The sequence below is a fragment of the Hypanus sabinus genome, chromosome 9 (genome assembly GCF_030144855.1).
Source record: "Hypanus sabinus isolate sHypSab1 chromosome 9, sHypSab1.hap1, whole genome shotgun sequence".
Classification (NCBI taxonomy): domain Eukaryota; kingdom Metazoa; phylum Chordata; class Chondrichthyes; order Myliobatiformes; family Dasyatidae; genus Hypanus; species Hypanus sabinus.
In genome coordinates this window covers 163,478,738-163,503,220 of record NC_082714.1, presented here as the reverse complement: position 1 = coordinate 163,503,220, position 24,483 = coordinate 163,478,738, and the positions used below count along the sequence as shown (strand labels likewise).

Genomic DNA, 24,483 nt, shown 5'->3' with positions numbered 1-24,483 from the left:
TGAAGACCAGCAAAATCTACTGATGATACACAAACCCATACTGCAGGAACATTTAAAAAATGCTATGGAACATAAGATGCAAATGATTTGAGTTTAAAATCAAAAGGGAACTACACATCAGGTGAAGGCAAATACTGTTTGGGAGAATAAATTTTCACTGCAATTCTATTTAAATGTTGGCAACACCCCTGCATTTGTAGATTTGAATCCATTGCAGCTCAGCAGTTAATCCTGGAGAACATGTCCATGTAACAGAGGGAAATCGGTCCTTTCCACACAATAACCGACTGTTCCATGGGTGATGAAAAAAAATCCACTGCAACTATTCAAAGGGGAGCAAAACAATTTTCCTGTCCTTCAGTCAACAGATGCATCAATGTATACTGTGTATTATCATTTAACATCCATTCTGAAGATCTGGTGTGACCAGGAAGAACAGCATTTTAATCACCACCTCTAAATGTCCTGAGGTGTGGGGCTGAGCAACATTCTTGAACCACTACAGTTCTGCTGAAGATAGGCCAGTGCTGTTCATCAGCAGTGAATACACTGTAATTCACAGTAATACACTGTACTGTAATACATAAACAGGCCTTTCGGCCTGACCATTCCATGCTAACCAAGGTCCCATTTGCTTGTGTTTGGCTTATATTTCTCTCAACCTTTCCTATATATGTATTTAAATGTCTTTCCAATGTGGCTATGTGCTCTTCTCAACTACCTTTCCTACTTCCACGGAAGCACCACCCACAGGTCTCAAATCTTTTCCCTCTAACCTTAAATCTATGCCCTCTAGCTTTTGCTTCCCAGTGTATACTCACCATATCTATGCCCCTCATGATTTTATACCCACAAGGCCATCTTGCAATCTTATATTGCAAGGAGTACCATTCCTGCCAGTCCAACCTCTCCCTATAGCTCAGGCCCTTGAATCCTGGCAACATTCTTGTACATCTTACATAGAGTACAACACAGTTCAGACTCTTCGGCCCACTATGTTGTTAACTTTTTAACCTATTCTAAGATTAATCTAACCCTTCCCTCCCACACAGCCCTCCATTTTTCTTTCATCCATTGCCCAGGAGTCTCCTAAATGCTCATAATGTATCTGTTCCTACTACTACAGTAAATTCCATGTACCCACCACTCTCCTTTACATTCTTTCCAACATAATGACTTTTCTCTTATAACTGGTTATTCAATACTAAGCAAAGTAACTCAAAATACAGCAGCACCAACATCTTGTACAGCTGATGGTTTGAAGTTTCTGGAGTAAGATACAGCAGCAATGAAGGAATTGCGATTTATTTCCAAGACGGCGTGAGACATGGAGTGGACTTCTAGATGACAGTGCTCTCAAGCTCCTACAGCTCTTGTCCTTGATGGTAGAGGTCGCAGGTTTGGCTGATGAGCCTGGGTCAGTGACTGCATTAAGTTCTGCAGTTGGTAAACACTCTAGTGGCTATAGTGGCTATATGGTGGATGTGGCTAATCAAGTTGGCTGCTTTGTCCTGGATTGCGTTGAGATTCTTGATTGTTGGTGGCTCTCCAGGCAAGTGAACAGGTTTTCATCACTTGTAGATGATGGAAAGGTGCGAAGTCACTTGCTTCCTAATATCCAGCCCCTGAACTGACCTGCTCTTGCAGTCAGTTTTAAATGTGGCTGGTCCAGTTGAATTTCTGGTCATTGCTTTTTGTTGGTGGTAATGCCACTGACTGTCAAAGTGGTTAAACCCTTTGTGGAGATTATCACTGCCTGTTGATACAAATGTTCTAACACTTACCAGCCCCTGTGGTCTAGTTCTTGCTGCACACATGTTCAGCTTTATTTTCTAATGTTCCTCTGAAGTAATAATGGTTTTTATGAAGTTTTTGTAAAGTTAGAGGCTCCGATTAAGCACTACCATATCTGCCCTACTTCTAATAAATACTTCTTATAGAAATTGTACCTTAGCGTGAAAGAAGGGGCCATCTCTTTAGAACAAAGATGAGGAGTTATTTCTTTAGCCAGAGGTTGGTGGATTTGTGGAATTTGTTGTCACAGATGGCTCTGCAGGCTAATTCATTGAGTATATTTGAAGTAGAGGTTCATAGGTTCTTAATTAGTAAGGGCATCAACGGTTTGAGAGAGATGGCAGGAGAATGGAATTGAGAGGGATGATACATCAGCCATGATGGAATAGCAGAGCAGGCTCGATGGGCCAAATGGTCTAATTCTGCTCATGATCTTATGCTATAAAACATTTAGCAAGTAAAAGATTACATATCTCTGGTGATAATGATTTATAAATTTAAATTAGATAAAAATCAAACCTGTCTAGGGCCTGTTTCCTGAACTTCTGAGCATGTTGTTCTGTAATTTCAGGCCCATCATTTTAAGATCTTAGATTTAAAGATGAGGCTTGCTGTATTCTCTTCACTGCAGTAAGAGGCTGACATACGCCTCTCCCAATGAACAAACCCTGAATGCTGTCTGATGCCATTCTGTGTGCTTGAATAGCAGAATACTCAACCAGGTGGCCAATGCAGAGATGGGTGAATAGCAATCAGTAATGAGATCACTAGTTGATCTATTAAGGTCCCTAGCAATTGTAACACCTCAAATATCTGCCTAAGATCAGAAGACAATGAAGTTACTGAGCAGATGAATAGTTTGGCATGGACTAGATGGGCAGACATTAAGTCGGGGTATCTGCCATATGCAGATGTAATTATGGTTGAGGTGTTATTATATTGTGAATATTTAGAAACTGGGAGGGGCATCTCAACTCACTTCAAGTTATCCAAACTTTTAGTCAGAGTGGAACTGTCAGAGTGAACTCCAGAGTGACTTTCCAAAGTTTCACTGCTGGTCCTCAACGACTTCATTAGAAAATGAGATTGAATGTGACGCTGAAAATAGCAACTTTACTTTTTACCCTAAGAACAAACTATTTTTATGATTTAAGGTGTTGGTATAATAGGTCAACTTTAACCCACAAAACATACTCAATACCATGGCTTCCAGAGGAATATTGTGCAACATCAGTTTAGACCCTTTCAAATCCCAAGGTTATTTCCTACATTCTAAGAGTTGACTGGTGTACTCTGTCCAAAGGATCAGAAGAACGTTCTTTGGGCTGACTGCCCCCAACACTTGTGCTAAATGAATATGCAAGCAGCACAGGGTGAATGTATTGTGTACACTCCTGTGGGACAACAGAGACCAGGAACTGGAGCAGATTCCCCCCTTTACAGATGACGGAATTTTTCCTGTTGCCCTGATTAGTAACAGTTACCATTCAGTCTGGATTTACCAAGAGATCCTCCCGCTCAATTATTTGATGTGATCGTAGACTGATTCAGTTTAACCCTCCAAAACCCAATCTCCTGTTGTCACACCATATCTTGCCAATGCAGGAGGGAGCTGGTTATATATTAATAACTCAATGGAATATTGCTCTTTGAAAAAATCTTTTCATTTGTTGTATCCATATCATTAGGGTGACACAGAGGTGTAACTAGTAGAGCTGTTATCCCCGAGCCACATTCGCTCTCCAGTGCTGCCCATGTGGAGTTTGCACATTTTCCCTGTGACCGCATGCGTCTCCTCCACATCCCAAAGAGATGCAGCTTGGAAGATTAAATGGCCCCTAGAACATGGATCAGCAGTAGAAAATGGGAAGAGCTGATGGAATTAAGGAGAAAGTAAGAAGATTAATAAAATAAATTTATGATAGTCAACATGGTCTCAATGGGTCAAAGGGCCTGTTTCTGTGCCATGGAACTCTACAATGTTATTTCATTGTAGAAGTTAATATAATTCTAGCACTACACCATGTTAGAAACAAAAGCCTTAATATGGGTTCCTGATTATTGCTGGCATAAGTTATAGTCCTATTTACAGCTAACCCAGTGTGAAATATAATACTCTCTGACAGTAGCACAAATGAAGTAGTAATGCTCCAATCTACAAAGAGAAATAGACAGTAACTTTAAGTACTGTTGTATGGACCAAACAAAAATGAGAGTGCTGAAATAAGGGGTGGTAAGGAAAAAAAAATTTAATCATGGTTTCACTGTTGCTAAATTGTTTGGGAAGTTTCAAAGTATCTGACAAAGAATCTGTACACTTACAGACAATTTATATTGCTGCTAAAAAATAAAAGATAATTATTGCATATTAGACCCTGGGAAGGGAGTAGACGATGGGAGTGATGGTGCACCTGAAAGGAAAGTTTCCCTAAATTGATTAAAGTTCTGTGTTTCCACAAGCTCAGAGGTGCAGTCATACATTTTCAGGATTCCAAGTGCTCATCATTGTCTGTTCTTCATGGAGATCAATCTCTGTGGATGCCTTCATGCCACCATGTTGGCTTCATCTCTCTTGCGTATTGACACAAAACAAAACGTGCATTTGTTGAGTCAATGGCCAATGAAGGATGGGATCCACATAGAAAAGAGGCAAAGTTCATAAACTATGGCTGAAATCCCACATTCCAAATTTTCAATATGGGGCATTCCTCAATTTAGAAATAGGATATCAACTAAAACACTACTCAATAGACTACCTTAGGGATTAACTTCCGCAATTTATTGATAATTCTCACATAGCATTAATAGTATGAAACAGCTATGGATGTGATATTTTGGGATTCTGATACTTTGGCACTCTGAACATTATCAGAAATAATAACCATATTATGTATGAACAATATTTTAGAAGTGTTTTTGACAATTGATTTGTATTTCAGGTGACAAACTATTGTGAAGTTTGATTTAGCTGGCACTCTAAACCCAACTGATTTAAATAAAGGGTTTGCTAAATGTGTTTCTGGTTACTCTACACTGTTGACTCTCAGGGCAACAATACACTGAAAAATTCACCCAGATTTCCAAAATAAACTAGCTATGACTGAAGTGAATAGGTTTGATCATTTTATAAGTCACACAAAAAATTAGACTGCATTACTGTAAATGGCAGCACAATGTCTAGTTTTTTGTCATAATCCGGAGTCGAAGTCAACTTGATCAATTGCCTCAAATAAATAAGCTGTTGCTGTTTCTGAATTGGAGTGAGAGATGTAGAAACACAAACGGAGTGCAGTACAAAGGTAAGTAAACAAGACGCAAAACTAACAGCATTCTGTTAATCACCGACTAACAGTTACATAAGAAAACCACGTCTGTCGGTCATGCTGGAAAGTTTTAAATAAAATGATACATCGTCAGTGTATCATTGTTGTATATTATAAACACGTAGGTGTGAAATAATGGAACTTCCTAATATTTACTCTCATAAACAGAAAAAAAATTAGGAAGTCAGGAGCAAACCTTTCTGGTGTTAAATACAGGTGGTAGTTGGTACCCACCAATATTGAAGCTACCACAGCCAATACATAGTCAGCAGGGAGTTAATTTACCATCAACACTATAAGTATCAAAATGTCTCCCTAGACTTGAAGGCTGAAGAAGAAACATACTGCTGCTTCTGACTACATCCAAATCTTATCTACATGTTTGATGTTGAATCCTAAACACAATCCCTTACAAGGTGCTGAACCTCAATCACAGTAGGGGATCCAGAGTTAAAACTCCATTGATTGGCATCGTGATTCCAGGCGCTGAACATCGTCCACTGCCAGACATTTATAATTCACACGAATCCCAAATGCAATGTTCTGGAAATAACTTTATTTATAATAGTTACATTAAAAACAAAGTTACAATATTGAAAACAAAAAAGCAGTTTGTATACAAAATACACAGATGAAGATACTGGAAACCACCCAATTTAAGAATGTGTTTCAGTAGAGAAACTAAAAAACAAATCCTAAATGTGCACAGAATGCTCCACAAGTTAGTTGAGTACTTCACATCTCTAACCGCACCCCCCGCTGAGTTCATTTCTATTACTAAGGTAACATGCATCTTGAAAATCTCCTCAGAAAAACTTGGGAACATTGTTTAATTTATGAAACAGAGTTAAAAATGTTTGCTGTTGATGTATGTTGACTAAATTCTGACTAAAATTCCCACCCCCAAATTCCATTGCCTCAATGTGCTAAAAAGTCTGCTATATTTGAGTCTGGTTCCTTGAATGCAGCACTGCATTAACCAGATAACTAAATATTCAAATTGTAGTCTAAAGAATAGTGGCATAAAAAATGCATAATTTGCTCCAAACCCTACAAGAAGAAGGAAGCAAAAAGCTGTAATATGACAGCATGCCAGCAAAAGAATTGGCTTCTTTGTATGAATGATGTATAGTAGAGCAAATTTGTATTTAAATAACTCACCTCCATCACGAGTACTGTATGCCATGCAAGTGATGGTCACTTCAAACTGAATGGACTTACCTTTTTTGTCTTTAAGCTCTCCGGTATTTTAGTACAAGGCAAAAAGAAACCTTGAAGTTAAGAGTGCTTAATCTATTTGTTAGGTAAGCATGCTTATGTAATACACCAAACACTCAACAAATCCAACTGCAATCAGTTGCAGTGTTGTTTGTAACCCCAGAATTACCCAAGTACATAATTTACAGATTTCACTCAATATGTTTGGACTGAACACTGTATGTATTTAATGGTGTGAAGGTGTGGCAAAGTCCTCATCATTGCAATATTGTGGAATGTTGGTGTAGAACGGCAAGAAAAGATAGTGGCCACATAACTTCTGCATGTCACCCCCACCATTTACAACTCAGTCAGCCTGGCTTCTCAAAGATGGTGAAAAGAGAATTATAATGATGATGAGTTCTCAGATTGTGGAAGGGCAGGTTTGTGAGTAGAATGAACTCCCACAGACAACACAGCCAGCAATAGGGAGAACTGTTCAAACAGGAAACTGAAGTCTCAAAAGGAGATGTCATCGTTTGGGTCCTGTTGTGGTTCAGTAAAGTACTAATGCAATTGCAAAGTCAGCAGCTTTTTAGCAAGCTGCTGTTCTACTGGCATTTTGCTAATCGTGTTTCTAAATAATCTGCTCTTACCTGGGCCCTCAAAAGGTAATAATTTGGAGGGAATCGGGTCAGCAGCAGCAAGCGGTATTAGATAGAGGTCCTTGATGTGCCTGGCGTTATTTGCCACCACGCCAAAGCGGCCCCGGCTGTTGAAGTAGGAATACAACGAGATGTAGGTGACCTCCTCTTCTTCAGTGGCTGGGTGAAAACGAATCAGGCAGACTTCCTGCATTTGCCATGGGAGGAAAACAAAAGCAGAAATCACTCAACACAAGCCACGTTGCAATCACAGCTGCAACTAGCAGATACGTTCCTACCCACCCCCATGTCACCTCCAAATGTACTATATCTTAATACCTGTTCATAGAATACACAGGAACTTCCCTCCAGCCTATTCCGCATCTTGCCCACTCTCTATTAATCAATAGCTGACCTACACCTCACATTTATTACTTACTTGAAGAGCTCCTCACCAGACATTTAGGACAAAAGACCATAAGACATAGGAGCAGAATTAGGCCATTTATCCCAAGTTTGCTCTGATATTCAATTATGGCTGATTTATTTCCCCTCTTAACCCCATTCTCCTGCCTTCTCCCCATAACCTCTGACACTCTTGCTAATCAAGAACCGCTTTAAATACTTGGCCTCCACAGTTGTATGTGGCAATGAATTCCACAGATTCACCACCCACTGACTAAATAAACTCCTCCTCATCTCTGTTATCAAGGAACACACCCTTGTATTCTGAGGCTGTGCCCTTTGGACCTAGACTCGCCCACTATTGGAAATATCCTCTCATTGACCATTCTATGTAGGCCCTTCAATATTTGATAGGTTTCACTTCTATTATTGGTACTTATTGTAAGTTTCCTTGCAATTAAGACTAATGGAATTGCCAATTTCCAAACACCCCTTGAATTTGGAGCTTCTTATGCCACTGTGGGTTAAGGTTTAACCACACTGCTATGGATCTAGAGTCACATGATGCAAGGACTCAGTTTTTCCCTCCTTGGAGGGCCATGGACAATACTGAGGAAGTGAGGAAGAAAGTACAATCTGGAAGTGAGCTGTACCAGGACAGGTGAGGTTCAACAACATATTTCCCTTGTATGGGTATCACTGAATATTTCATATCTGTAGGCTCATAGAATTCGTAACCTTCCAAGTATCAATGCAGATGCATTACAGTCAGAGTGGCAGATCTTGCACTCTTTAAGTAAAATTCAAATAAAAATCAAATTGGTAAGGTTAGCTCCATTTGGGCTCTTACACCCAGGTTCAGATCAGCCAGGATTGCTGACTTGTCTTCTAGATAGTTTCTCACAACAAGCTGAAACTTAACTGAACATTAATAGACAGAAGAGGCAATGAAGGTATGAAGATGTGAGGTGCTTCTGTGGAATGCTTTGAGTAGCTTTAAATGTGTTTAAGTGTTTGACTAATATTATCCAACATCCCAAAAAAGCAAAGAATACAAGACCCCTTAACCATAATTTTAAATAATCTAATGAAACTGGTCTGTAATTTTCTCAGTTTAACTCATCTGTAAATGATTATTGAATAAGTCCATTTATCTTTTAAATGATTTTCACTAGAATTATGTGATACCACTCACAAACAAATCTTCCAAAATTGATATACAATGATGTTTTAACTACAATGTACTGCCAGAGGTGGAGGTAAAGGCATCTAAGAGGCTCTTAGATAAGCACATGGATGTAAGAAAAATGGAAGGCTATATAGGACAGAAAGATTAGATTGATTTTAGAATAGGCTAAAAGGTTGGCACAACATTGTGAGTTGAAGGATCTGTACTATATACATCAAACACAGGAGGCTCAGAATTACATTAACCATTTTGGCTTTAGTTCAGCTGCTGTCAAAACCTTATGTATGCCCCTATCTTGCGTCTTTGCTAACCTGACCAACACCTAATTGTTCCTGTCAACTTTACCTTCCATATATCTGAGGTAGGACAGGAATCTGCTTCCCATCCCATCTTGCAAAAAATCTTGTTGATCTGTTACTCACGTGCAGCGTAGCAGCTTACAATTGAGCACTGACTCTACTTAAACATTTCATTAGTGATTCCAAACCTAGGCATGGCTTAATCTTTCTCCTCCTCCTCACATCTAGGAATCCCGTAATTCTGACTTTGTGATCATCCCCAAGATTAACCATTGCCTAGGCCCAAATGCCTGAATTCTCCATAGATGTCACCTGACCTGCTGAGCTCCTTCACACCATAAACCTTTTCTTTACACCTAACAAAGCCACTGATCATTTTATCTCCTTATATCCTTTGGCAAAGTTTTGTTTACTGACAATCCTCTGAAGAGCTCCGAGATTTTTTTTTAATAAAATACAAGTTGTTATTGTAATAGAATTTTTGGGATCAAATAAACATTGAGTAGTAAATATTTACATTTAATTCTAGTACGATGTTTTGTAATAGCTATATTACAAATGACAGTGCTACAAGGGAAAATATTTTGGCTGCAAAAAGTTGTAAGAGCTTATTGTAATACATAGTTAGAAATTTGTAGAGGGTTTACGTACACTGTGCCAACAGGTATCAGGCTCATTCAGTTGTCCGTAAATAGTTATTTAGCAAATTTGTTGCTGCAGCCTGAAGAACCCACTCAGCATTTCAGAAACCGCTTCTTTCCCATCACCACCAGATTTCAGAATAGACAATGAATCCGGGTACATGAGCTCACTAATTATTGGCTCTCATTTTACACTAATTTTTTAATTTCTTATTGTAATTTTTTAAATTATTATGTATTGCAATGTTCTGCTACTTCAAAACAGCAAATTTCACAACATATGTCAGTGATTTTAAACCTAATTCTGACTCTGAATTTGATTAATGGCACCATCACCATTTCTTCCCCCCACCTCCCACAACAAATGATAGCAGAGCTTCCACATTCACTCAGGTGTGCATCAACTTTCTAAAGCCAGCATACTGAACCAAGGAAGGGAGTGAGCCAACATTGTTCAATGGATGCTTTTTACAAGAGCTGAAAATTCTGAATAACCATTACTTGCATTGAAAAATTAGATACTTATATTTCAGGAAAAACCCTTCTGTAAAGCAAATGGGATTCAAAAATTATAAATCACTGCATAAATATAAAGTAAAGTGACATACAGAATTTTAGAACACAATTTTCTAATTATGAAGAATAAACAGTGGAATACCTTGGAGAGCGATGACTTTAGTTTTCCTACATAATCCCAAACTGTATGGGGTGAAATCCGGCCACCGATGTGAATTGTGTCAGGCAAATCCTAACAAAACAGAAAGATTGTTAAATCATAAAAGCAAATTACTCTCTGTGGCACCAATTTTGTTATCAGTGATAATAATAAAAAAATCTAAACTTGCTCCACAAAAATGCCGAGTTTCATCACATTGACAATTTATCAGTTGATGTAGTTATTGACAAATTGTCTTTTGCCATCAGAAGAGCTAGAGGTATTGTTTTGGATTCCTTCATCTGTTCACATGGGTGTTTTACTGAATACCAATTTGCCATTGGTTTATACCATGACTAAATGCCCACGTGCAAGGCAAACTCTACAGGTAAAGAAATCAATCCCAAAGTGAGGCATACCCTCAAGTAGGTGGACATTTTGTTTTAAAGTGCCCTTAGTCCTGGCAGTGAGCTCATGGAGCCATTTCATCTAGCCCCTCTTGGTGTTAAATCCCCTGATGTTTGGAACTATTGTCACTATCCCAATTATTATTGACTACACAAACTTTCACTTTTCAATAGTAAATAAAACTGAGAGAATTCTTAAAATTGGTAATTACAGCAAGTGGGGATGTACAAGGGGTGATTGATAAGTTCGTGGCCCAAGGTACAAGAGGTCAATTTTAGAAAACCTAGCACATTTTTCAACATAGTCCCCGCTTACATTTACACACTTGGTACAGCGGTTGTGGAGCATACAGATCTTGGACCTCCAGAAAGTGTCCACAGCATGGGTGATTGATAAGTTTGTGGCCTAAGGTAGAAGGAGATGAGTTATACAGCTCTCGTTACATGCACATGCAGTTCAACTTTTTTGAGTGACTGCAGAAAGTTTGAAGTTAATAACTCATCAGGGGTGGTTGATAAGTTGTTGGCCTAAGGTAGAAGATGAGTACTAACTTCAAACTTTCTGCATAATCACTCAGAGTTTAACTGCATGTGCATGTAATGAGAGCTGTATAACTCACCGCCTTCTACCTTAGGCCACAAACTTATCAATCACCCGTGCTGTGGACACTTTCTGAAGGTCCAAGATCCGTATGCTCCACGACCACTGGACCAAGTGTGTAAATGTAGGAGGGGACTATGTTGAAAAATAAATGTGCTAGGTTTTCTAAAACTGATGACTCCTACCTTAGGGTGTGAACTTATCAATCACCCCTCGTAAGTGGAGATATATGACAATGATGACAATGAAATGGAAGAATGTATCAACTGTGTCAGAATTTTGTCAATCAGTTTGGTGATGCAGAAAAGCAACAAGTATACATGGCAGTCACTAATTTCAATTAATTTTTTTAAAAAACTTACAGTAACCATGTCCTTTTCTTCACCGCATCTTAAGTATTTTTATAATGAATAGGTCTTAGTTAAAAGATTTGTTGGGTATTTTAAAAATTAAGTCTACTTCAGACTAAAATGTAGAAAAGCTCAACTCAACAATTCCAATTCAAATTAAATTTTTAAGAATCATATTACTACACTAAGTGCTCTTGAAAATAAGAATGTTTGTAAAATCTGAGGACAAAATAACAAAAGAAATAGCTTACAATAGCTAATTTCATGTAAAAATTGTACTATCATCCCTAGGCTGATTATACCTTGTATCCTAAATAGAACTGAGACGCTCCAAATATCAACTCTTTTATGATGCTTTTAAAGTGAAATTCAGGTTTCAAATTCCAATTTCAGGACTGTTTCTATGAGAGTATTAGAAAAGCCCTTTCAACTTTTCAATGCCCACAAATCTAGTAAAAATCAGCTTCTTTACAGATTAAAACATATTCAATCATTACTTACCGAAACATTCAAACATTCTGATTTTCCAGGGTGCAGTGCTGCAATAAGCTTAATTATTACAATTGCAACTTCATGTGCATGGGCTGAAGGTCAACTATTAAACACATATGCAACAGGGATGGTGGGACAAAGACTTTCTTACCTCTACAAGATAGTCAATAGATCCAGAGACTGGGTAGGCTTTTGTAACAAACTTTGCCACACCATGCATATTGATGAATCCTTTCCAAATTGTATCCAGGTGAGACAGAAACGATGAAGTATCCAATTCCACTTGAGTCTTTGACTCTGAAACCCTATTAGTAGAAAAAATCAGTCAGAAAAATCAGAGATCCTTCCTTCTATTTTACCTGTTTTCAATCAATAGGGGAAGTGGGCAAAACAGCACATCTATGACTCTGGCCCACTGAAATCACAAGACCAGCAATTTTCATCTCAGCTTTTGTTTAAGTAATGACTCAAATCCAGTCATCATATCCTCTGTTGCTCTGGTCATTACTACCATACACCCCCTGCTGTTCTTGCACATGAACACATTTTACATATATGTACATGTACAGAACATTAACCCTCTACTCTGGCATAATATCTCCCTTTTAAAACATATTTTATCTGACTTTCTTCACTTACTCTCACAGAGTAAGAATGACCACCAGACTTTATTGCCAATCAGGATCCCAGGTGCATTTGATTTTCCACAATGACTGAATGGGTTTTCTTTTGATTACAGTTGTATTTCCAATTTAGTAAATGTGCTTTCTGAATATCTGTCCCCATTTGAAGAATTTAATCTGCCACTTATCTGCTTAACTGAAGAAAATTCACCCTCAGTTATCTTTGCAGAACCTGAAAATTTAGCCAGTGGCCAATTCATAAAAGAGCCGCTGAAACATCTTCCCAAGTTATCAACTTGGGAACTTGAGCAAGTTATCAAAAGGGCTTTTCCAGTATATCAACTGGAAGCAGAACACGGCACCTTGAGCTGTAGCCACCATTCAGTGGCTTAACAATTCTAACACAAACTCTGTGTTCCCATCTATTCCAGGTAAACATTCACCCTCTTGCTTATCAAAAATCTGCCTAAAAATATTTAAAGCCTCTTTACCTTTTGTTTATTGCCCCTAATCTCTTTATGCCTCATCTTAATCACAGCTGTGTAAATAATGAATATGTTTAGCCAGCAGCAAATTAAAATGTGCATGACTATGCTTGTACATGTAGTGTCACTAAGCCATAAATTGCAGAATGGATTATGTGCTGAGGTAATTCACAGACTTTTTCCAGCTCCTCCACGTTTGATGGAGCCTTCCTGTAAGCCAATTCAGGAAACGGAAAACCCTATTCCTCTCCTGTTGGATGTCAATGCTATGAAAGTGGAATGCCATCAATTAAGCTTTTCTCCACATGAAGAACTGTTTAATTCTGTTGAGCAGGTTAGAAGACCTTGCAATCTTCTAATTAGAGCTACTATAACACACAAGGAACCCTCCAGCCTACTATTTATACATGGGCTCTGTAACTTCTTCCAGCTCAAGGTTGGCCCTGCAGGTTACAGTTCTTGAAGTAAATATTGTACAGTTTACATGTGATGAGGAATTCTGCTGTGCCTCCCACCTTCCCATTTTCAGCACTCAGTGCCTGACATGGTCATCCTTGGGGTGTCAAAGTTTTGTCCTCTCCCTTTTTCAGAAGATGGTTTATGCTGTTCTTTACAATGGTTAATCACCACAAACTGACCCGTGAATCTGTTTTTAAACAGTACAACATCTGCAGTCCTCTGGCATGGCTAATGTGACCAGACAGAATTTAAAACTGCTATGAGATCCTTCTGAATCTCCTTCCTTGACTAACAGATTAGGATAACTTTTCCAAGCTGTTTATTTGTTCACTTATCTTGTACTCCTTTACCTCATTTCAGCATGCTTAACCTATCGGATAGTTCACCTTGTTCTGCTTTAACAATAAAATCAATATTATTCTACTGATAAAGAAACAATCATTAGACTTTTAAGACACAGGAGCATTATTAGGCTATTCAGCCCTTCGAGTCTGCTCCACCATTCCATCATGGCTGATTTATTAACCTTCTTAACCCCATTCTCCTGCCTTCTCTCTGTAAACTTTGAAAGACTGACAAATCAAGAACCTATCAATCTCTGCTAAAGAATCACGAGGCAGTTTGTAGTGCAAATGGCCAGAACCCAGAACAGATTGATTGTCAGAGTCAGACAAAAGAGAACTGGGCTCTTCAGCCCACCTCCAGTGATTATTTTGCCCACATTAGGTCTATATGCTTCTATGTTTTTGCCTATTTAAATGTCTCTTAAACAGTGATTGTAATTTGCACATGCCCAAACATAGTGCCCACCAACTAGTCGCATTTACCCACATTTAGCCTATACACTCTAAACATTTCATATCCATGTACTCACTCAAATGTTTTTTGAATGCTGTTGTTATACTCCCTGTAACTTGGTCTTGTTTACGCTGGTGTCACACTGACCTTTGGTTTTAGTTCTGATAGTTCTGGCTTTTACCTTTGGCTTCTTAGAAGCAAGCTTGTCGTCCAGGCCTGGAACTTTACCTAAAAGTGTGCAACCATACCTTTCCTTTTGCGTGTAGTTCTAGTCACCACACTACACTCCAAATGCAGTCTAACCAGTGTTTTGTATATTCCAACCGTTATACTATAATCCCATGAAAGGATGCCATCTTCATGATTCTACCCACCTATGTTGTCACTTTCAAGGAACTATGGATTGAACTCCAAGGTTCATCAACATCTATTAGTGCCCTGCCATTTATTGTATGCGTCCTATCCTTATTTGACGCTACAATGTATCACCTCACATCTCCTAAAATCTAAACCTTTGGTTTTGAATGTATAGCTTTTTGTTTACAAAGGGCAAAATTTAAGTACTGTATGGGAGAAAGAAGCAAATGACTAGAACAGAGAATTAGCTTAGATAGATGTGTAAAGCTGATTAGAATTTCTCTCTCAATTGTAATCAGACCTTTAAAACTTTAAATCCCAACTGTTATATCTATTGGATGTTTGGCAATCAATTGAAACACAGCACAGTACAAGCCTTTTAGCCCACAACGTTGTGCCGACCTTTTAACTAAGATCAATCCAACTGTTCCCTCCCACATAGCCCTCCATTTTTCTATCATTCATGTGCCTAAAAGTTTCTTAAATTTCTCTACTGTATCTGCCTCTACTACCACCCTTGGCAGTGTGTTCTACACTCTGTTAAAAAAAAATACTACCTCTAATATACTCCCTATTTATGTTTAAAGAACACATTGGCCCAAAGACATCAGTGAGACCTGGTGATGTTAACTCAGTGACAAATGGATGCATCATCAGCCACCTGGTTTCTGAATTGAAAGATATCCTCACACCTATATGAAATTATATTGTATGTAATAATGCCATATTACTATGACAGCTATATCTGGGTTAATAGATCAGACTTCTCTTTACACACCTTCCTGTTGACATTGAGTAACTTTGCTCAGTTTTTGCTAATGGCTTTGAGAGTATAGATTTTGGAACTGCCGGTAACAAAATAGATTTTGGTAGATCGTCATCCTCTTTTTTAACAGAAGCTTTCACTGACTCAGAAATTGAAGATGAAGACAATAGAGTCTTTGGGACACTAGGAACATTAAGGCTGGATGCTTTAATGATGGATGGTGTGTTGTTCTCAGCAGCTCTAGTTGGGTCATTAAGTGGTGAAGTGAAGGAACCGCTGATGGATGTCGATGTTGGCTGCGTAGCAACTACGTTGGTAGTTGGTGAGGTTTCTGATACACTGGAAAGTGGGGTCATTTCTTGCGTTGAAATGAGCTGTTCATTTGGAGAAGCAGTCACGGTTCCTTGGTCTTGTTCTTGCTGATACCTCATGTTGGATCTCGGTTTTGGTTTCGGTTCTGGTTTTCTGGCTACCACTTTTGGCTTCTTAGGCACCGGGTCATCATCTGAAACTTGAACTTTACCTAAAAGTGTGGAAATTGACATGTGAGATAACTTAATCCTTGGACTTTAAGTAAATGCTCAGTTTTTCTACAATATGTGCTGTATTCCTGGAGTCATACCCACTTCATTGTTCTCTCGTTCACTGTACCCAAGCAAAATAGTCCCAATTTTTCATTAACCATCTAGTGCTAAAGGAGCTGCTGCACGTCTCACCACATTTATATTTATTGCCTCATAAGTCTTGTCAAGTTCCCCTATGTTGCTATCTGAATTTAATCACCACCAATCCAGGCAATACTTTTATCATGGCTTTATAAATTACATCTACAGTACTGATCAGTCTAAAAACTATTAAACAGATTTACCCATTAGCTTAAAACCCAATTAACAGAAATATTGTAGGTATACAGGAAGAGAAAGTATGTTAAGCACCTGTCAGAGTGGTATTGGTACTTGAATAAGTTTTTTTTTAAGCTAGCTGTGAAGTAACTACATTGCCTAGAATGATGATCGGATATATTCCCGAATTGGAAAACCTTACATTATTGGGTGAGAGCAGGGAGATATGGGATTTATTCAAAGTTCAAAGTAATTTATCAAAGTACATACATGTCACCATATGCAACCCTGAGATTCATTTTCTTGTGGGCAATTGCAGTGAATACCAAGAAACAAAATAAACAAATAAGCAATAAATATCGTGAACACAAGATGAAGAGTCTATAGGTAGTGGGAGCAGTTCAGTTTTGGTGAGTGAAGTCATCCCTTCTGGAATTGTGTAGTTCTCCTCTCTGGAACTGGAAATCTGAAATTCAGTAGCACTTTTAAAAAAAACCCCAGATGTGATCAACTTAAAAAAAATATTCTCTAATGCTCTTGATGCATAAATTTTATACAAATTATGAGGTAAGAGTGCCACTAACAGAGGAAAGTCACTATAGTTGGGTCTCTGTGACTGAGAAGGGAAGGGGGAGAAGAGGCACTCTTTGATGATAGGGGATTCGTTAGTTAACAGACAGGAAATTCTGTGGCGAGAACAAGATTCCCGGATGTAATGTTGCCTTCTGGGTGCCAAGTTCTGGGATATCTCGGATCAAGTCCTTAGCATTCTTAGGTGGGAGGGTGAACAGCCAGAAGTCATGGTCCAATGACACGAGTCGGACGAGTGACAAGGTTCTGCATAGGGAGTTCAGCGCCAAGTTAAACGATAGGGCTCCAGGTTTGTGATCTCATGGTTGCTACCTGTGTCATATGCTAGTGAGGCCAGAACAAGGAAGAATTAATACATGGCTAAGCAGTTGATATAGAAGAGAGGGCATTAGATTTTTGGATCAATGAGCTCTCTTTCAGGGAAGGTGGGACCTGTACAGAAGGGACGTTTGCACCTGAACTGGGGGTGGGGGGGGGGGGTCTAATATCCTAATGGGAAGGTTGATTAATGCTGCACGGTGGGCTTTAAACTAGAGGTGCAGGGGGATGGGAACCACTGTGCCAGGACAGTTATTAGTGAGGTTGTTAAGGCAGATATTGGTAAGACCTCAAAGAAAGTTAGGAATCAGAAGGTTGAGCAAGGTGCGACAAAATCGAATAGGGTGAATACAAGATAGAAGGTGCTGTATCCGAATGCACACAGTATATAGAGTAAGGTAGATGAACTTGTGGCACAGTTGCAGATAGGTAGGTATGATGTTGTAGACGTTACTGAATCATGGTTGAAAGATTATAGCTGGGAGCTTAACATCCAAGCTACATGTATTGAAAGAATAGAACAACTGAAATGGTTGACTATTTTCTAAATGGAGAAAAAATACAAAAAAACTGAGGTGCAAAGGGACTTGGGAGTTCTTGTGCAGGGTTCCCCAAAGGCTAACTTGCAGGCTGAGAGTGGATGGCAAACTCAATGTTAACATTCATTTCAAGAGGATTAGAAAATGAAAGCAAGGATGTAATGTTGAAATTTTATAAAGTACTGGCGAGGCCTCGGAGCATTGTGAGCAGGTCTGGGTCCCCATCATAAAAAGGATGTGCTGAAACTGGAGAGGGTTCAAAGGAGGTTCATGAAAATGATTCCGGGATTGAACGGCTTGTCATACGAAGAGTGTTTGATGGCTCTGGGCCTGTATTCACTGGAATTCAGAAGAATGAGGAATGACCTTATTGAAACCTAGCAAATGATGGAAGGCCTTGATAAAGTGGATGTGGAGAGTATGTTTCTGATAGTGAGAGAGTCTAAGACCAGAGGACGTAGCCTCAGAATAGAGGGGTGTCCTTTTAGAAGAGATGAGAGGAATTTCTTTCGTCAGAGTGGTGAATCTGAGGAAATCTTTGCCACAGGCAGCTGTGGATACTGTCTTTATGTATATTTAAGGCAGAGGTTGATAGATTCTTGGTCAGGGCACGGAGGGAGCTGAGACAAAAATTGGCTCAGCTATGATGAATAGTCAGAGCAGACTCAATAGGCCAAATGCACTAATTCTGCTTCTCTATCTTAAGGTCTTAGAACATCTGTAGTGTGGTAAAAAAGAACTCCAAATGTGTATAGTGTTTAACACAAATGAATGGCTTTTCAGATCTTTTTTACAGGGGAAATTAAGTCCATATACTGTAGTTTGAGAATCATGCATAGTCCAAGGAATGAGACTCAATACCATCAAATGATCCGGATGTGTTTACTATGAATCTAGTGGCTTCACAGTTACCTTTATTGACACTTATATTTCCATATTAATCTATTCAACTGAATTTAAATTAACCTGCCACAGTTGGATTGTAAGAAAAGTGTTAAGTGTAATTCCTCCTAGGTATATACTGAAATAAAATGGAAGTCTGTGTGACAAAATGGTGATACCTTGGAGTGGGATTGTTTTGAGAAAGTACCAGGAAACCAGTGCACTGCAATGTTTTGAAAAAGTCGAGGAAGTCTGCAGCCATAATAGTGGAAAGTGGTGAAAAACATGTTCATGTGGGCTGAAGGTCATAAGAGATAAGCAGGGGCGTGGTGCAGCTGGAAAAGTACCATTGTAGGGGGTTTTGAAGGGTATAAAAAAGGGCACTATTTGTGCAAGGGGAAGAGACCTTTGTCAGGCTAAGTCACAAGTGATGCTAGTACTAAAAACCGGAGAAGATCGGGACAAATATCTTGAGGGAGTCGAGTATGGAGGGAGGGAGAGCAGGGGGGAGGGGGGAGAGAGGGTGAGAGAAGCTTGTGAGAGATAATCCAATCTGTGGGTCCCCGCCAACATTGCAGAGATCAACCTGCCTACTGGATGACAAGTATTATTATGACTGCTACACTACTGTAGACTTGTTTTTCTTTTGTAGTGAATATCTGCTAGTTCTAATGAAGTGTTCCCTTGTGGCCTTGAACACTTGTGCAGTGTCTCCTTTGTATGTAAATGCATACACGAATATTGTAAGCTGAGTAAGAACACAGAATGGATTTTAAAATGATTTTCGTTACAGTAGTCCACTTCCCTGGATGGGTTGTGAATCTACAATCAACATTGTCTTACTTCATAGCACGATGAAATTGAGCAATACACATAAAACGCTGGAACAACTCAGCAGGTTAGGAGGCATCTGGTATCTGTGTTGCAGTGGATTTTGCAAAATCTCGAGTTTGTTTTAATTGAACATGTTTTATTTGCACTGAGTGGTGTTCATGATGTGTCAATATGTCTTTTTGCTGCTTACCTGTACAGATCCTGCAGTTCAAATCAAACAGGTGGGCTCGATGCTCATTTGTCGTATCTTTAAGCATGTTGCTGAAGACGTCAGGCAGTGGAACGTTGGCCTTCTGAGCAGGATGTGCATCTTCCTGCTCCTGAAGAGCACAAACAAATGTTAATTGTTTTGGAAACTGATGGATAAATATCACATATTCACAACTACAATTACAAACTGCAGACAGAAAATCATATATAATAAAACAATAATGTATGCATTACATGCACAAGATTAAATTTAGAATGCATTGGATACAAGTTCAATAGTAATTTTCAAAAGGGCATTGGTAAAGTACATGGAGAGCAAATTTACTGATAGACAGTAAAATTGGACACCTTTAAGTAAACATTAAGATTTATAACAGGCATTATGTAAAGGCATCCACTATAGAGCCACCAAGGACTCCCCCCCCCCCCCCCCCCCGGTGAATCATACTACTATTTGGAAACAAAATAAAAATCATATGTAATCTTTACTAACTTCCTAAATTTACTTTCTAAATGTCAGTTATAGACTTAATCCTTGTTAGCAGAAAACATTTGGATTCACAAGTTCCTGTAAATAAAAAACAGATGCTACAATGACTCTTAATTTGCCAGTGATTCCCCATTTCAACTAGCGCCAGTGAAACTGCTGTTCAGTACAGAAAGTGAATAGGCAAAAAATATCAGCTACCTTGCTTTCAATCCTAATTTGAAGTGAAACTGCACGATTAAGTACCAACTTCTCATTGCTATCTATACACACAAAATGCTGAAGGAACTCAGCAGCATCTATGGAAAAGAAATAGTCAACGTTTTGGGCTGAGACTGTTCAACGTGATTGGAAAGTAAGAGAGAAAAAGCCAGAAGAAAGTTGGGGGGGGGGGGGGAGAGAGAGAAGAAAAGAAGAGGGGATGAAGTGAGAAGCTTCTCATTGCTAGATTCTCCCCAGTCAATAAATTGTTTACATTGGGAAGCAAAACGCAAGATTGGGTGGATGCTTTGGCGATAACACTTCCATTCCATCTGCAAGGATGACCTCAAGCTTCCCAGTGCTTGTCATTTTAAATTATGATCCAACTGTCACTAACTTTTTCATCTGTAGTTTTTGCTTCTTCCTTCTTCCAATAATGTACCTCAGTTAAGTTTCCCACTGGAGTGGACAAATTATGGTACTAAGGGAAAGCAGTTCAACTTTCATCATTTGGAATTTTTTTTAAATCACAGAGGACAAAAAGCACAGGCATTATGTATGGTTCTCCAACAATGAAGATATAGTATATGAACCACAGCATTCCACTCACCCATCTAAGAAGTATACTTACGAGACCAGGAAGGAAAAAAAAATCACTCTATGTATTTCAGGATCCATCCCTAAACAAGGGGAGTTATGATTGATGAAAATCATCACTGCCTCCAGCATAAACGTGCCTGACTATGGTTAACAGTACTTGAAGACCAAAACACAAACTGTGCACTAAGTTCACGATTTACTGAATAGCAGTTATCCAAAAATTCTGCACAGCAAGAGAAACAGAGCAAATAACTAGAAACTCAATAACACGACGGAATTTCCGATAAACTCTGTAAAATCTTCTGAGTGCATGGGTAGAATAAGGAAATATTCGCATCCTGTCCTAGTACAATACACATCCTTTATTATTCTTTAACAGCTTCAAAAGCCTGCATTTCAGTTTTACTCCTTGCCCATCAGATTAGACATGCCTAGGCATCATCCCTGATGAAGATGGTGGAGTTTGAAATGTCAGTTAAAATCATTACCTATACACAGCTGGAAGCTTGAGAAGAGTTTATTTGTCATATACGCCAGGAAGGCACTAGATCCTTTTTTACAAATTGAAAATACATAGGATTTTTTTTAAATGTAAAAGTTTTTCATCAGTACCAAGTTTTATTAATGTTACTTAAATAAGTTTGTTCTAATGAAATTCTAATTTTCCAAATAATTGTTACTGATGAGTGAAACACTTCACAAAGGCCATCTTTACCTCAGGCCAATTTCAGCTTACAATTATTTTCCCAGAGGCCATAACATGCTACTGATCTAATTTGTATGTCAAGTTCCCTTAGAGCTGTGTTCTTAAAGAACTCCACTTTTGTTCAAAATTAATAAACTACCTTTGTACTAATTGGTCAACAAAGAAAGCCCAATTTTATACAAGTATGAAGAATGCCAAGTAGCATTTACAGATACTGAAGATAATTATATCGTGGCAGGTGACTTACAATATATTATAGTCAAAGTTCAAGCAAAGTTATTAAATATGTATGCCTATATAAAAACCATGATTATTCAAATGATAATGCCTTCAGCCGTACACTCTTAATACAGCAGAGACCCTTGCAAGTATTGAAAATTCTGAAATGTTTGTCAGAACTCGTGAGGGAACTTTGGACCAAACTATAATTACAACAAAAAGGTTATCCACTGTGTATTCCTTCAAAACACTATGCTACAACTTTTCCCTCATATCACTTGCATCCAAATTGCATTGAACAACCAAAGGTAATTTAAGTAACTGAACCCATTTAGAAATGGTTGTACTTGGTGTCAATTCTAAACCCACTGCCTTAAATTACTGCATATCTCAATGGCACATGTGCACATTTTTTCTTCAAAATGTAGATGTGAACATTTTCAGTATTATTTATCTTTCTAAAGATGTTGGTGTGCACATTTCTTGAATAGCAGATGTACCATTTTGAACAGCATGTGTGCTATGTGCAAGTGCCTAGCCTTAGAAAACTAGCCAGAATTCAAAGATAATCCTGAATGCTATCACTTTTTAAAGGATTTGCCCAAATGACAGTTTCCATTTCATAATAATGCATTCGGCAGTTAAACCCTCTAGATGTTGGGGCAATCCTAGTTTGGTAGTTGATCAGAAGGCATGATGTGCTTGTATACTTCGAATTTGAGCGAAACACAAATATCTTCCTATTATGGTAATTGAGTAAAAGCTTCTTGCCAAGGGCTCCCTATCAACGTGGATAAAATTAATATATCCACACATCAAGACCTGCAAATTTCAACCTATGAGCACTGAAATATCACCATTTTTAAAATAAAAATGTACTTGCTGTTGTATAATTAGTTTTGAGGAAATGCTTTAGCTGTTCCAAAATACTTCAATCACGATATATCTGGTATACAGGCCATAGGTTGGATTTGCAGGCTGATGACTATTTTAACAATTTGAGGTGTTTATCTTTTTTGTAAGAAAAAGAGGTAAATTAATTGGAAAAAAAAAATAAAAACACAAAATGCTGGCAGAACTCAGCAGGCCAGACAGCATCTATGGGAGGAGGTAGTGACGATGTTACGGGCCAAAATGTTGTCACTACCTCCTCCTGTAGATGCTGTCTGGCCTGCTGAGTTCTGCCAGCATTTTGTGTTTTTATTTATTTCCAGCATCTGCAGGTTCACTCGTGTTGCCTTTAAATTAAATGGTGATGTGGCTCCACCACCCCGTTCTTCTAGATTTTAGGATGTACAAAATCTTGACCAATTTTTCAAATATGGATGAAATTCTAAATATAACCTTTATATGTCTTATCAACTGGAAACATCTTACAGTGTTTGAGGGACTATAGGTTTCCTCCATGTTTCTCATTTAAAGTGATTTCCTTGGAGAAGTCATTGCTTTGTACAGTGGTCTCATAATGCATAGTCAAGCTTAATGTTTTGATGTCACTTTGATGTTCACAATGAAATATTTATTAAAGTAAGTCATCTTCAAAAAGTAATTGAAACCATTACATGTATATTTTTGAAGTGTATGAGAGGAACAAATGCAAGGCAAGTATTTGCCAATTTCCTCTTCATTTGGCACTTGCCCGTTCTCAGTCCACTCTTCACAAGGCAAGCTGTGTGCTCTGTTTAATGATCTGTACAAGTCTGGATGAAGAACTACTCTTCATATAGCAGGTTTCATATTTTTCCAGGTCATGGTGGAAGATTTTTGGAACACAGTGCAAGCAGCAGTGACAAATTTGCAGTAAATAACAGCAGCTAATTTTCTATGAGGCAACTTGATGAAGACATTAGCTAGGGAAAATGTCTAAACCAAACTGAATGTTCTATTAAATATAGAAAAATACATATTAAAGCCACATGGGGTTCTTGCTAGTACATTGTGGCCTGGGCAAACTGGTGTTGCATTTATGCCAATTAACTATCTGTTGGTAACCCAATGTATCCCATGAGATCTTCAGTACATATTTATGGGTGAGCTATCCATTATTAATAGGATCTCGTTTGGCACATAAACCTGGAGTATGGGTTTGGAGAGCGGTAGAAAATTTGGTTGCATCCTGCTTGTTCATTGGTGGCACTTCTTCAAATCAGTCTTAAAACACAACATAAACTTGGGACAAGGAAGCATAATTACAGTAATTAATATCACATGTCAGAGGGTGGAAATAGCTTTGGCATTCTTTTATCATCTGACGTTTACAATCATTAAGTTCAAGACTTAAGATGCATGGGACTATAAGGCATATATAGTGACCAAGGTTAGAGATCACAATATTGAGAGAAGAAGGATTTCTCCTCTCACAACTGAAACCGAGAAAATTCTATCAACTGTCAGGCTCCTGTTACAAACTTCATGATATGTAAAGACATTGATGGAATATGTAGTAGTCAGCAGAGCAAGACAGTCTGTGCAAGTGTTAAAATATAAAAATAGCAGGCTAGAACCTAACACAATATGCTAAAGATAGAAGTAATGTCTATTGCCAAATGTTCAAATAGCAACTGTAATT

The 24,483-nt window shown here is 38.4% G+C and overlaps 1 protein-coding gene across 9 annotated transcripts in view; it reads right to left on the bottom strand.

Annotated features, from left to right (window-relative positions):
- Nucleotides 1–24,483, bottom strand: part of LOC132400001 (death-inducer obliterator 1-like) — a 132,689-nt gene that overhangs the window by 9,095 nt on the left and 99,111 nt on the right. For all 9 annotated transcript variants that reach the window (XM_059981036.1, XM_059981034.1, XM_059981035.1 and 6 more), the window contains 5 exons: nt 19,682–19,811; nt 15,498–16,008; nt 12,149–12,302; nt 10,151–10,240; nt 6,971–7,166 (listed from right to left, as the gene is read on the bottom strand). In XM_059981036.1, the coding sequence (XP_059837019.1) occupies nt 6,971–7,166; nt 10,151–10,240; nt 12,149–12,302; nt 15,498–16,008; nt 19,682–19,811 (1,081 nt within the window). The remainder of the gene's footprint in view (nt 1–6,970; nt 7,167–10,150; nt 10,241–12,148; nt 12,303–15,497; nt 16,009–19,681; nt 19,812–24,483) is intronic.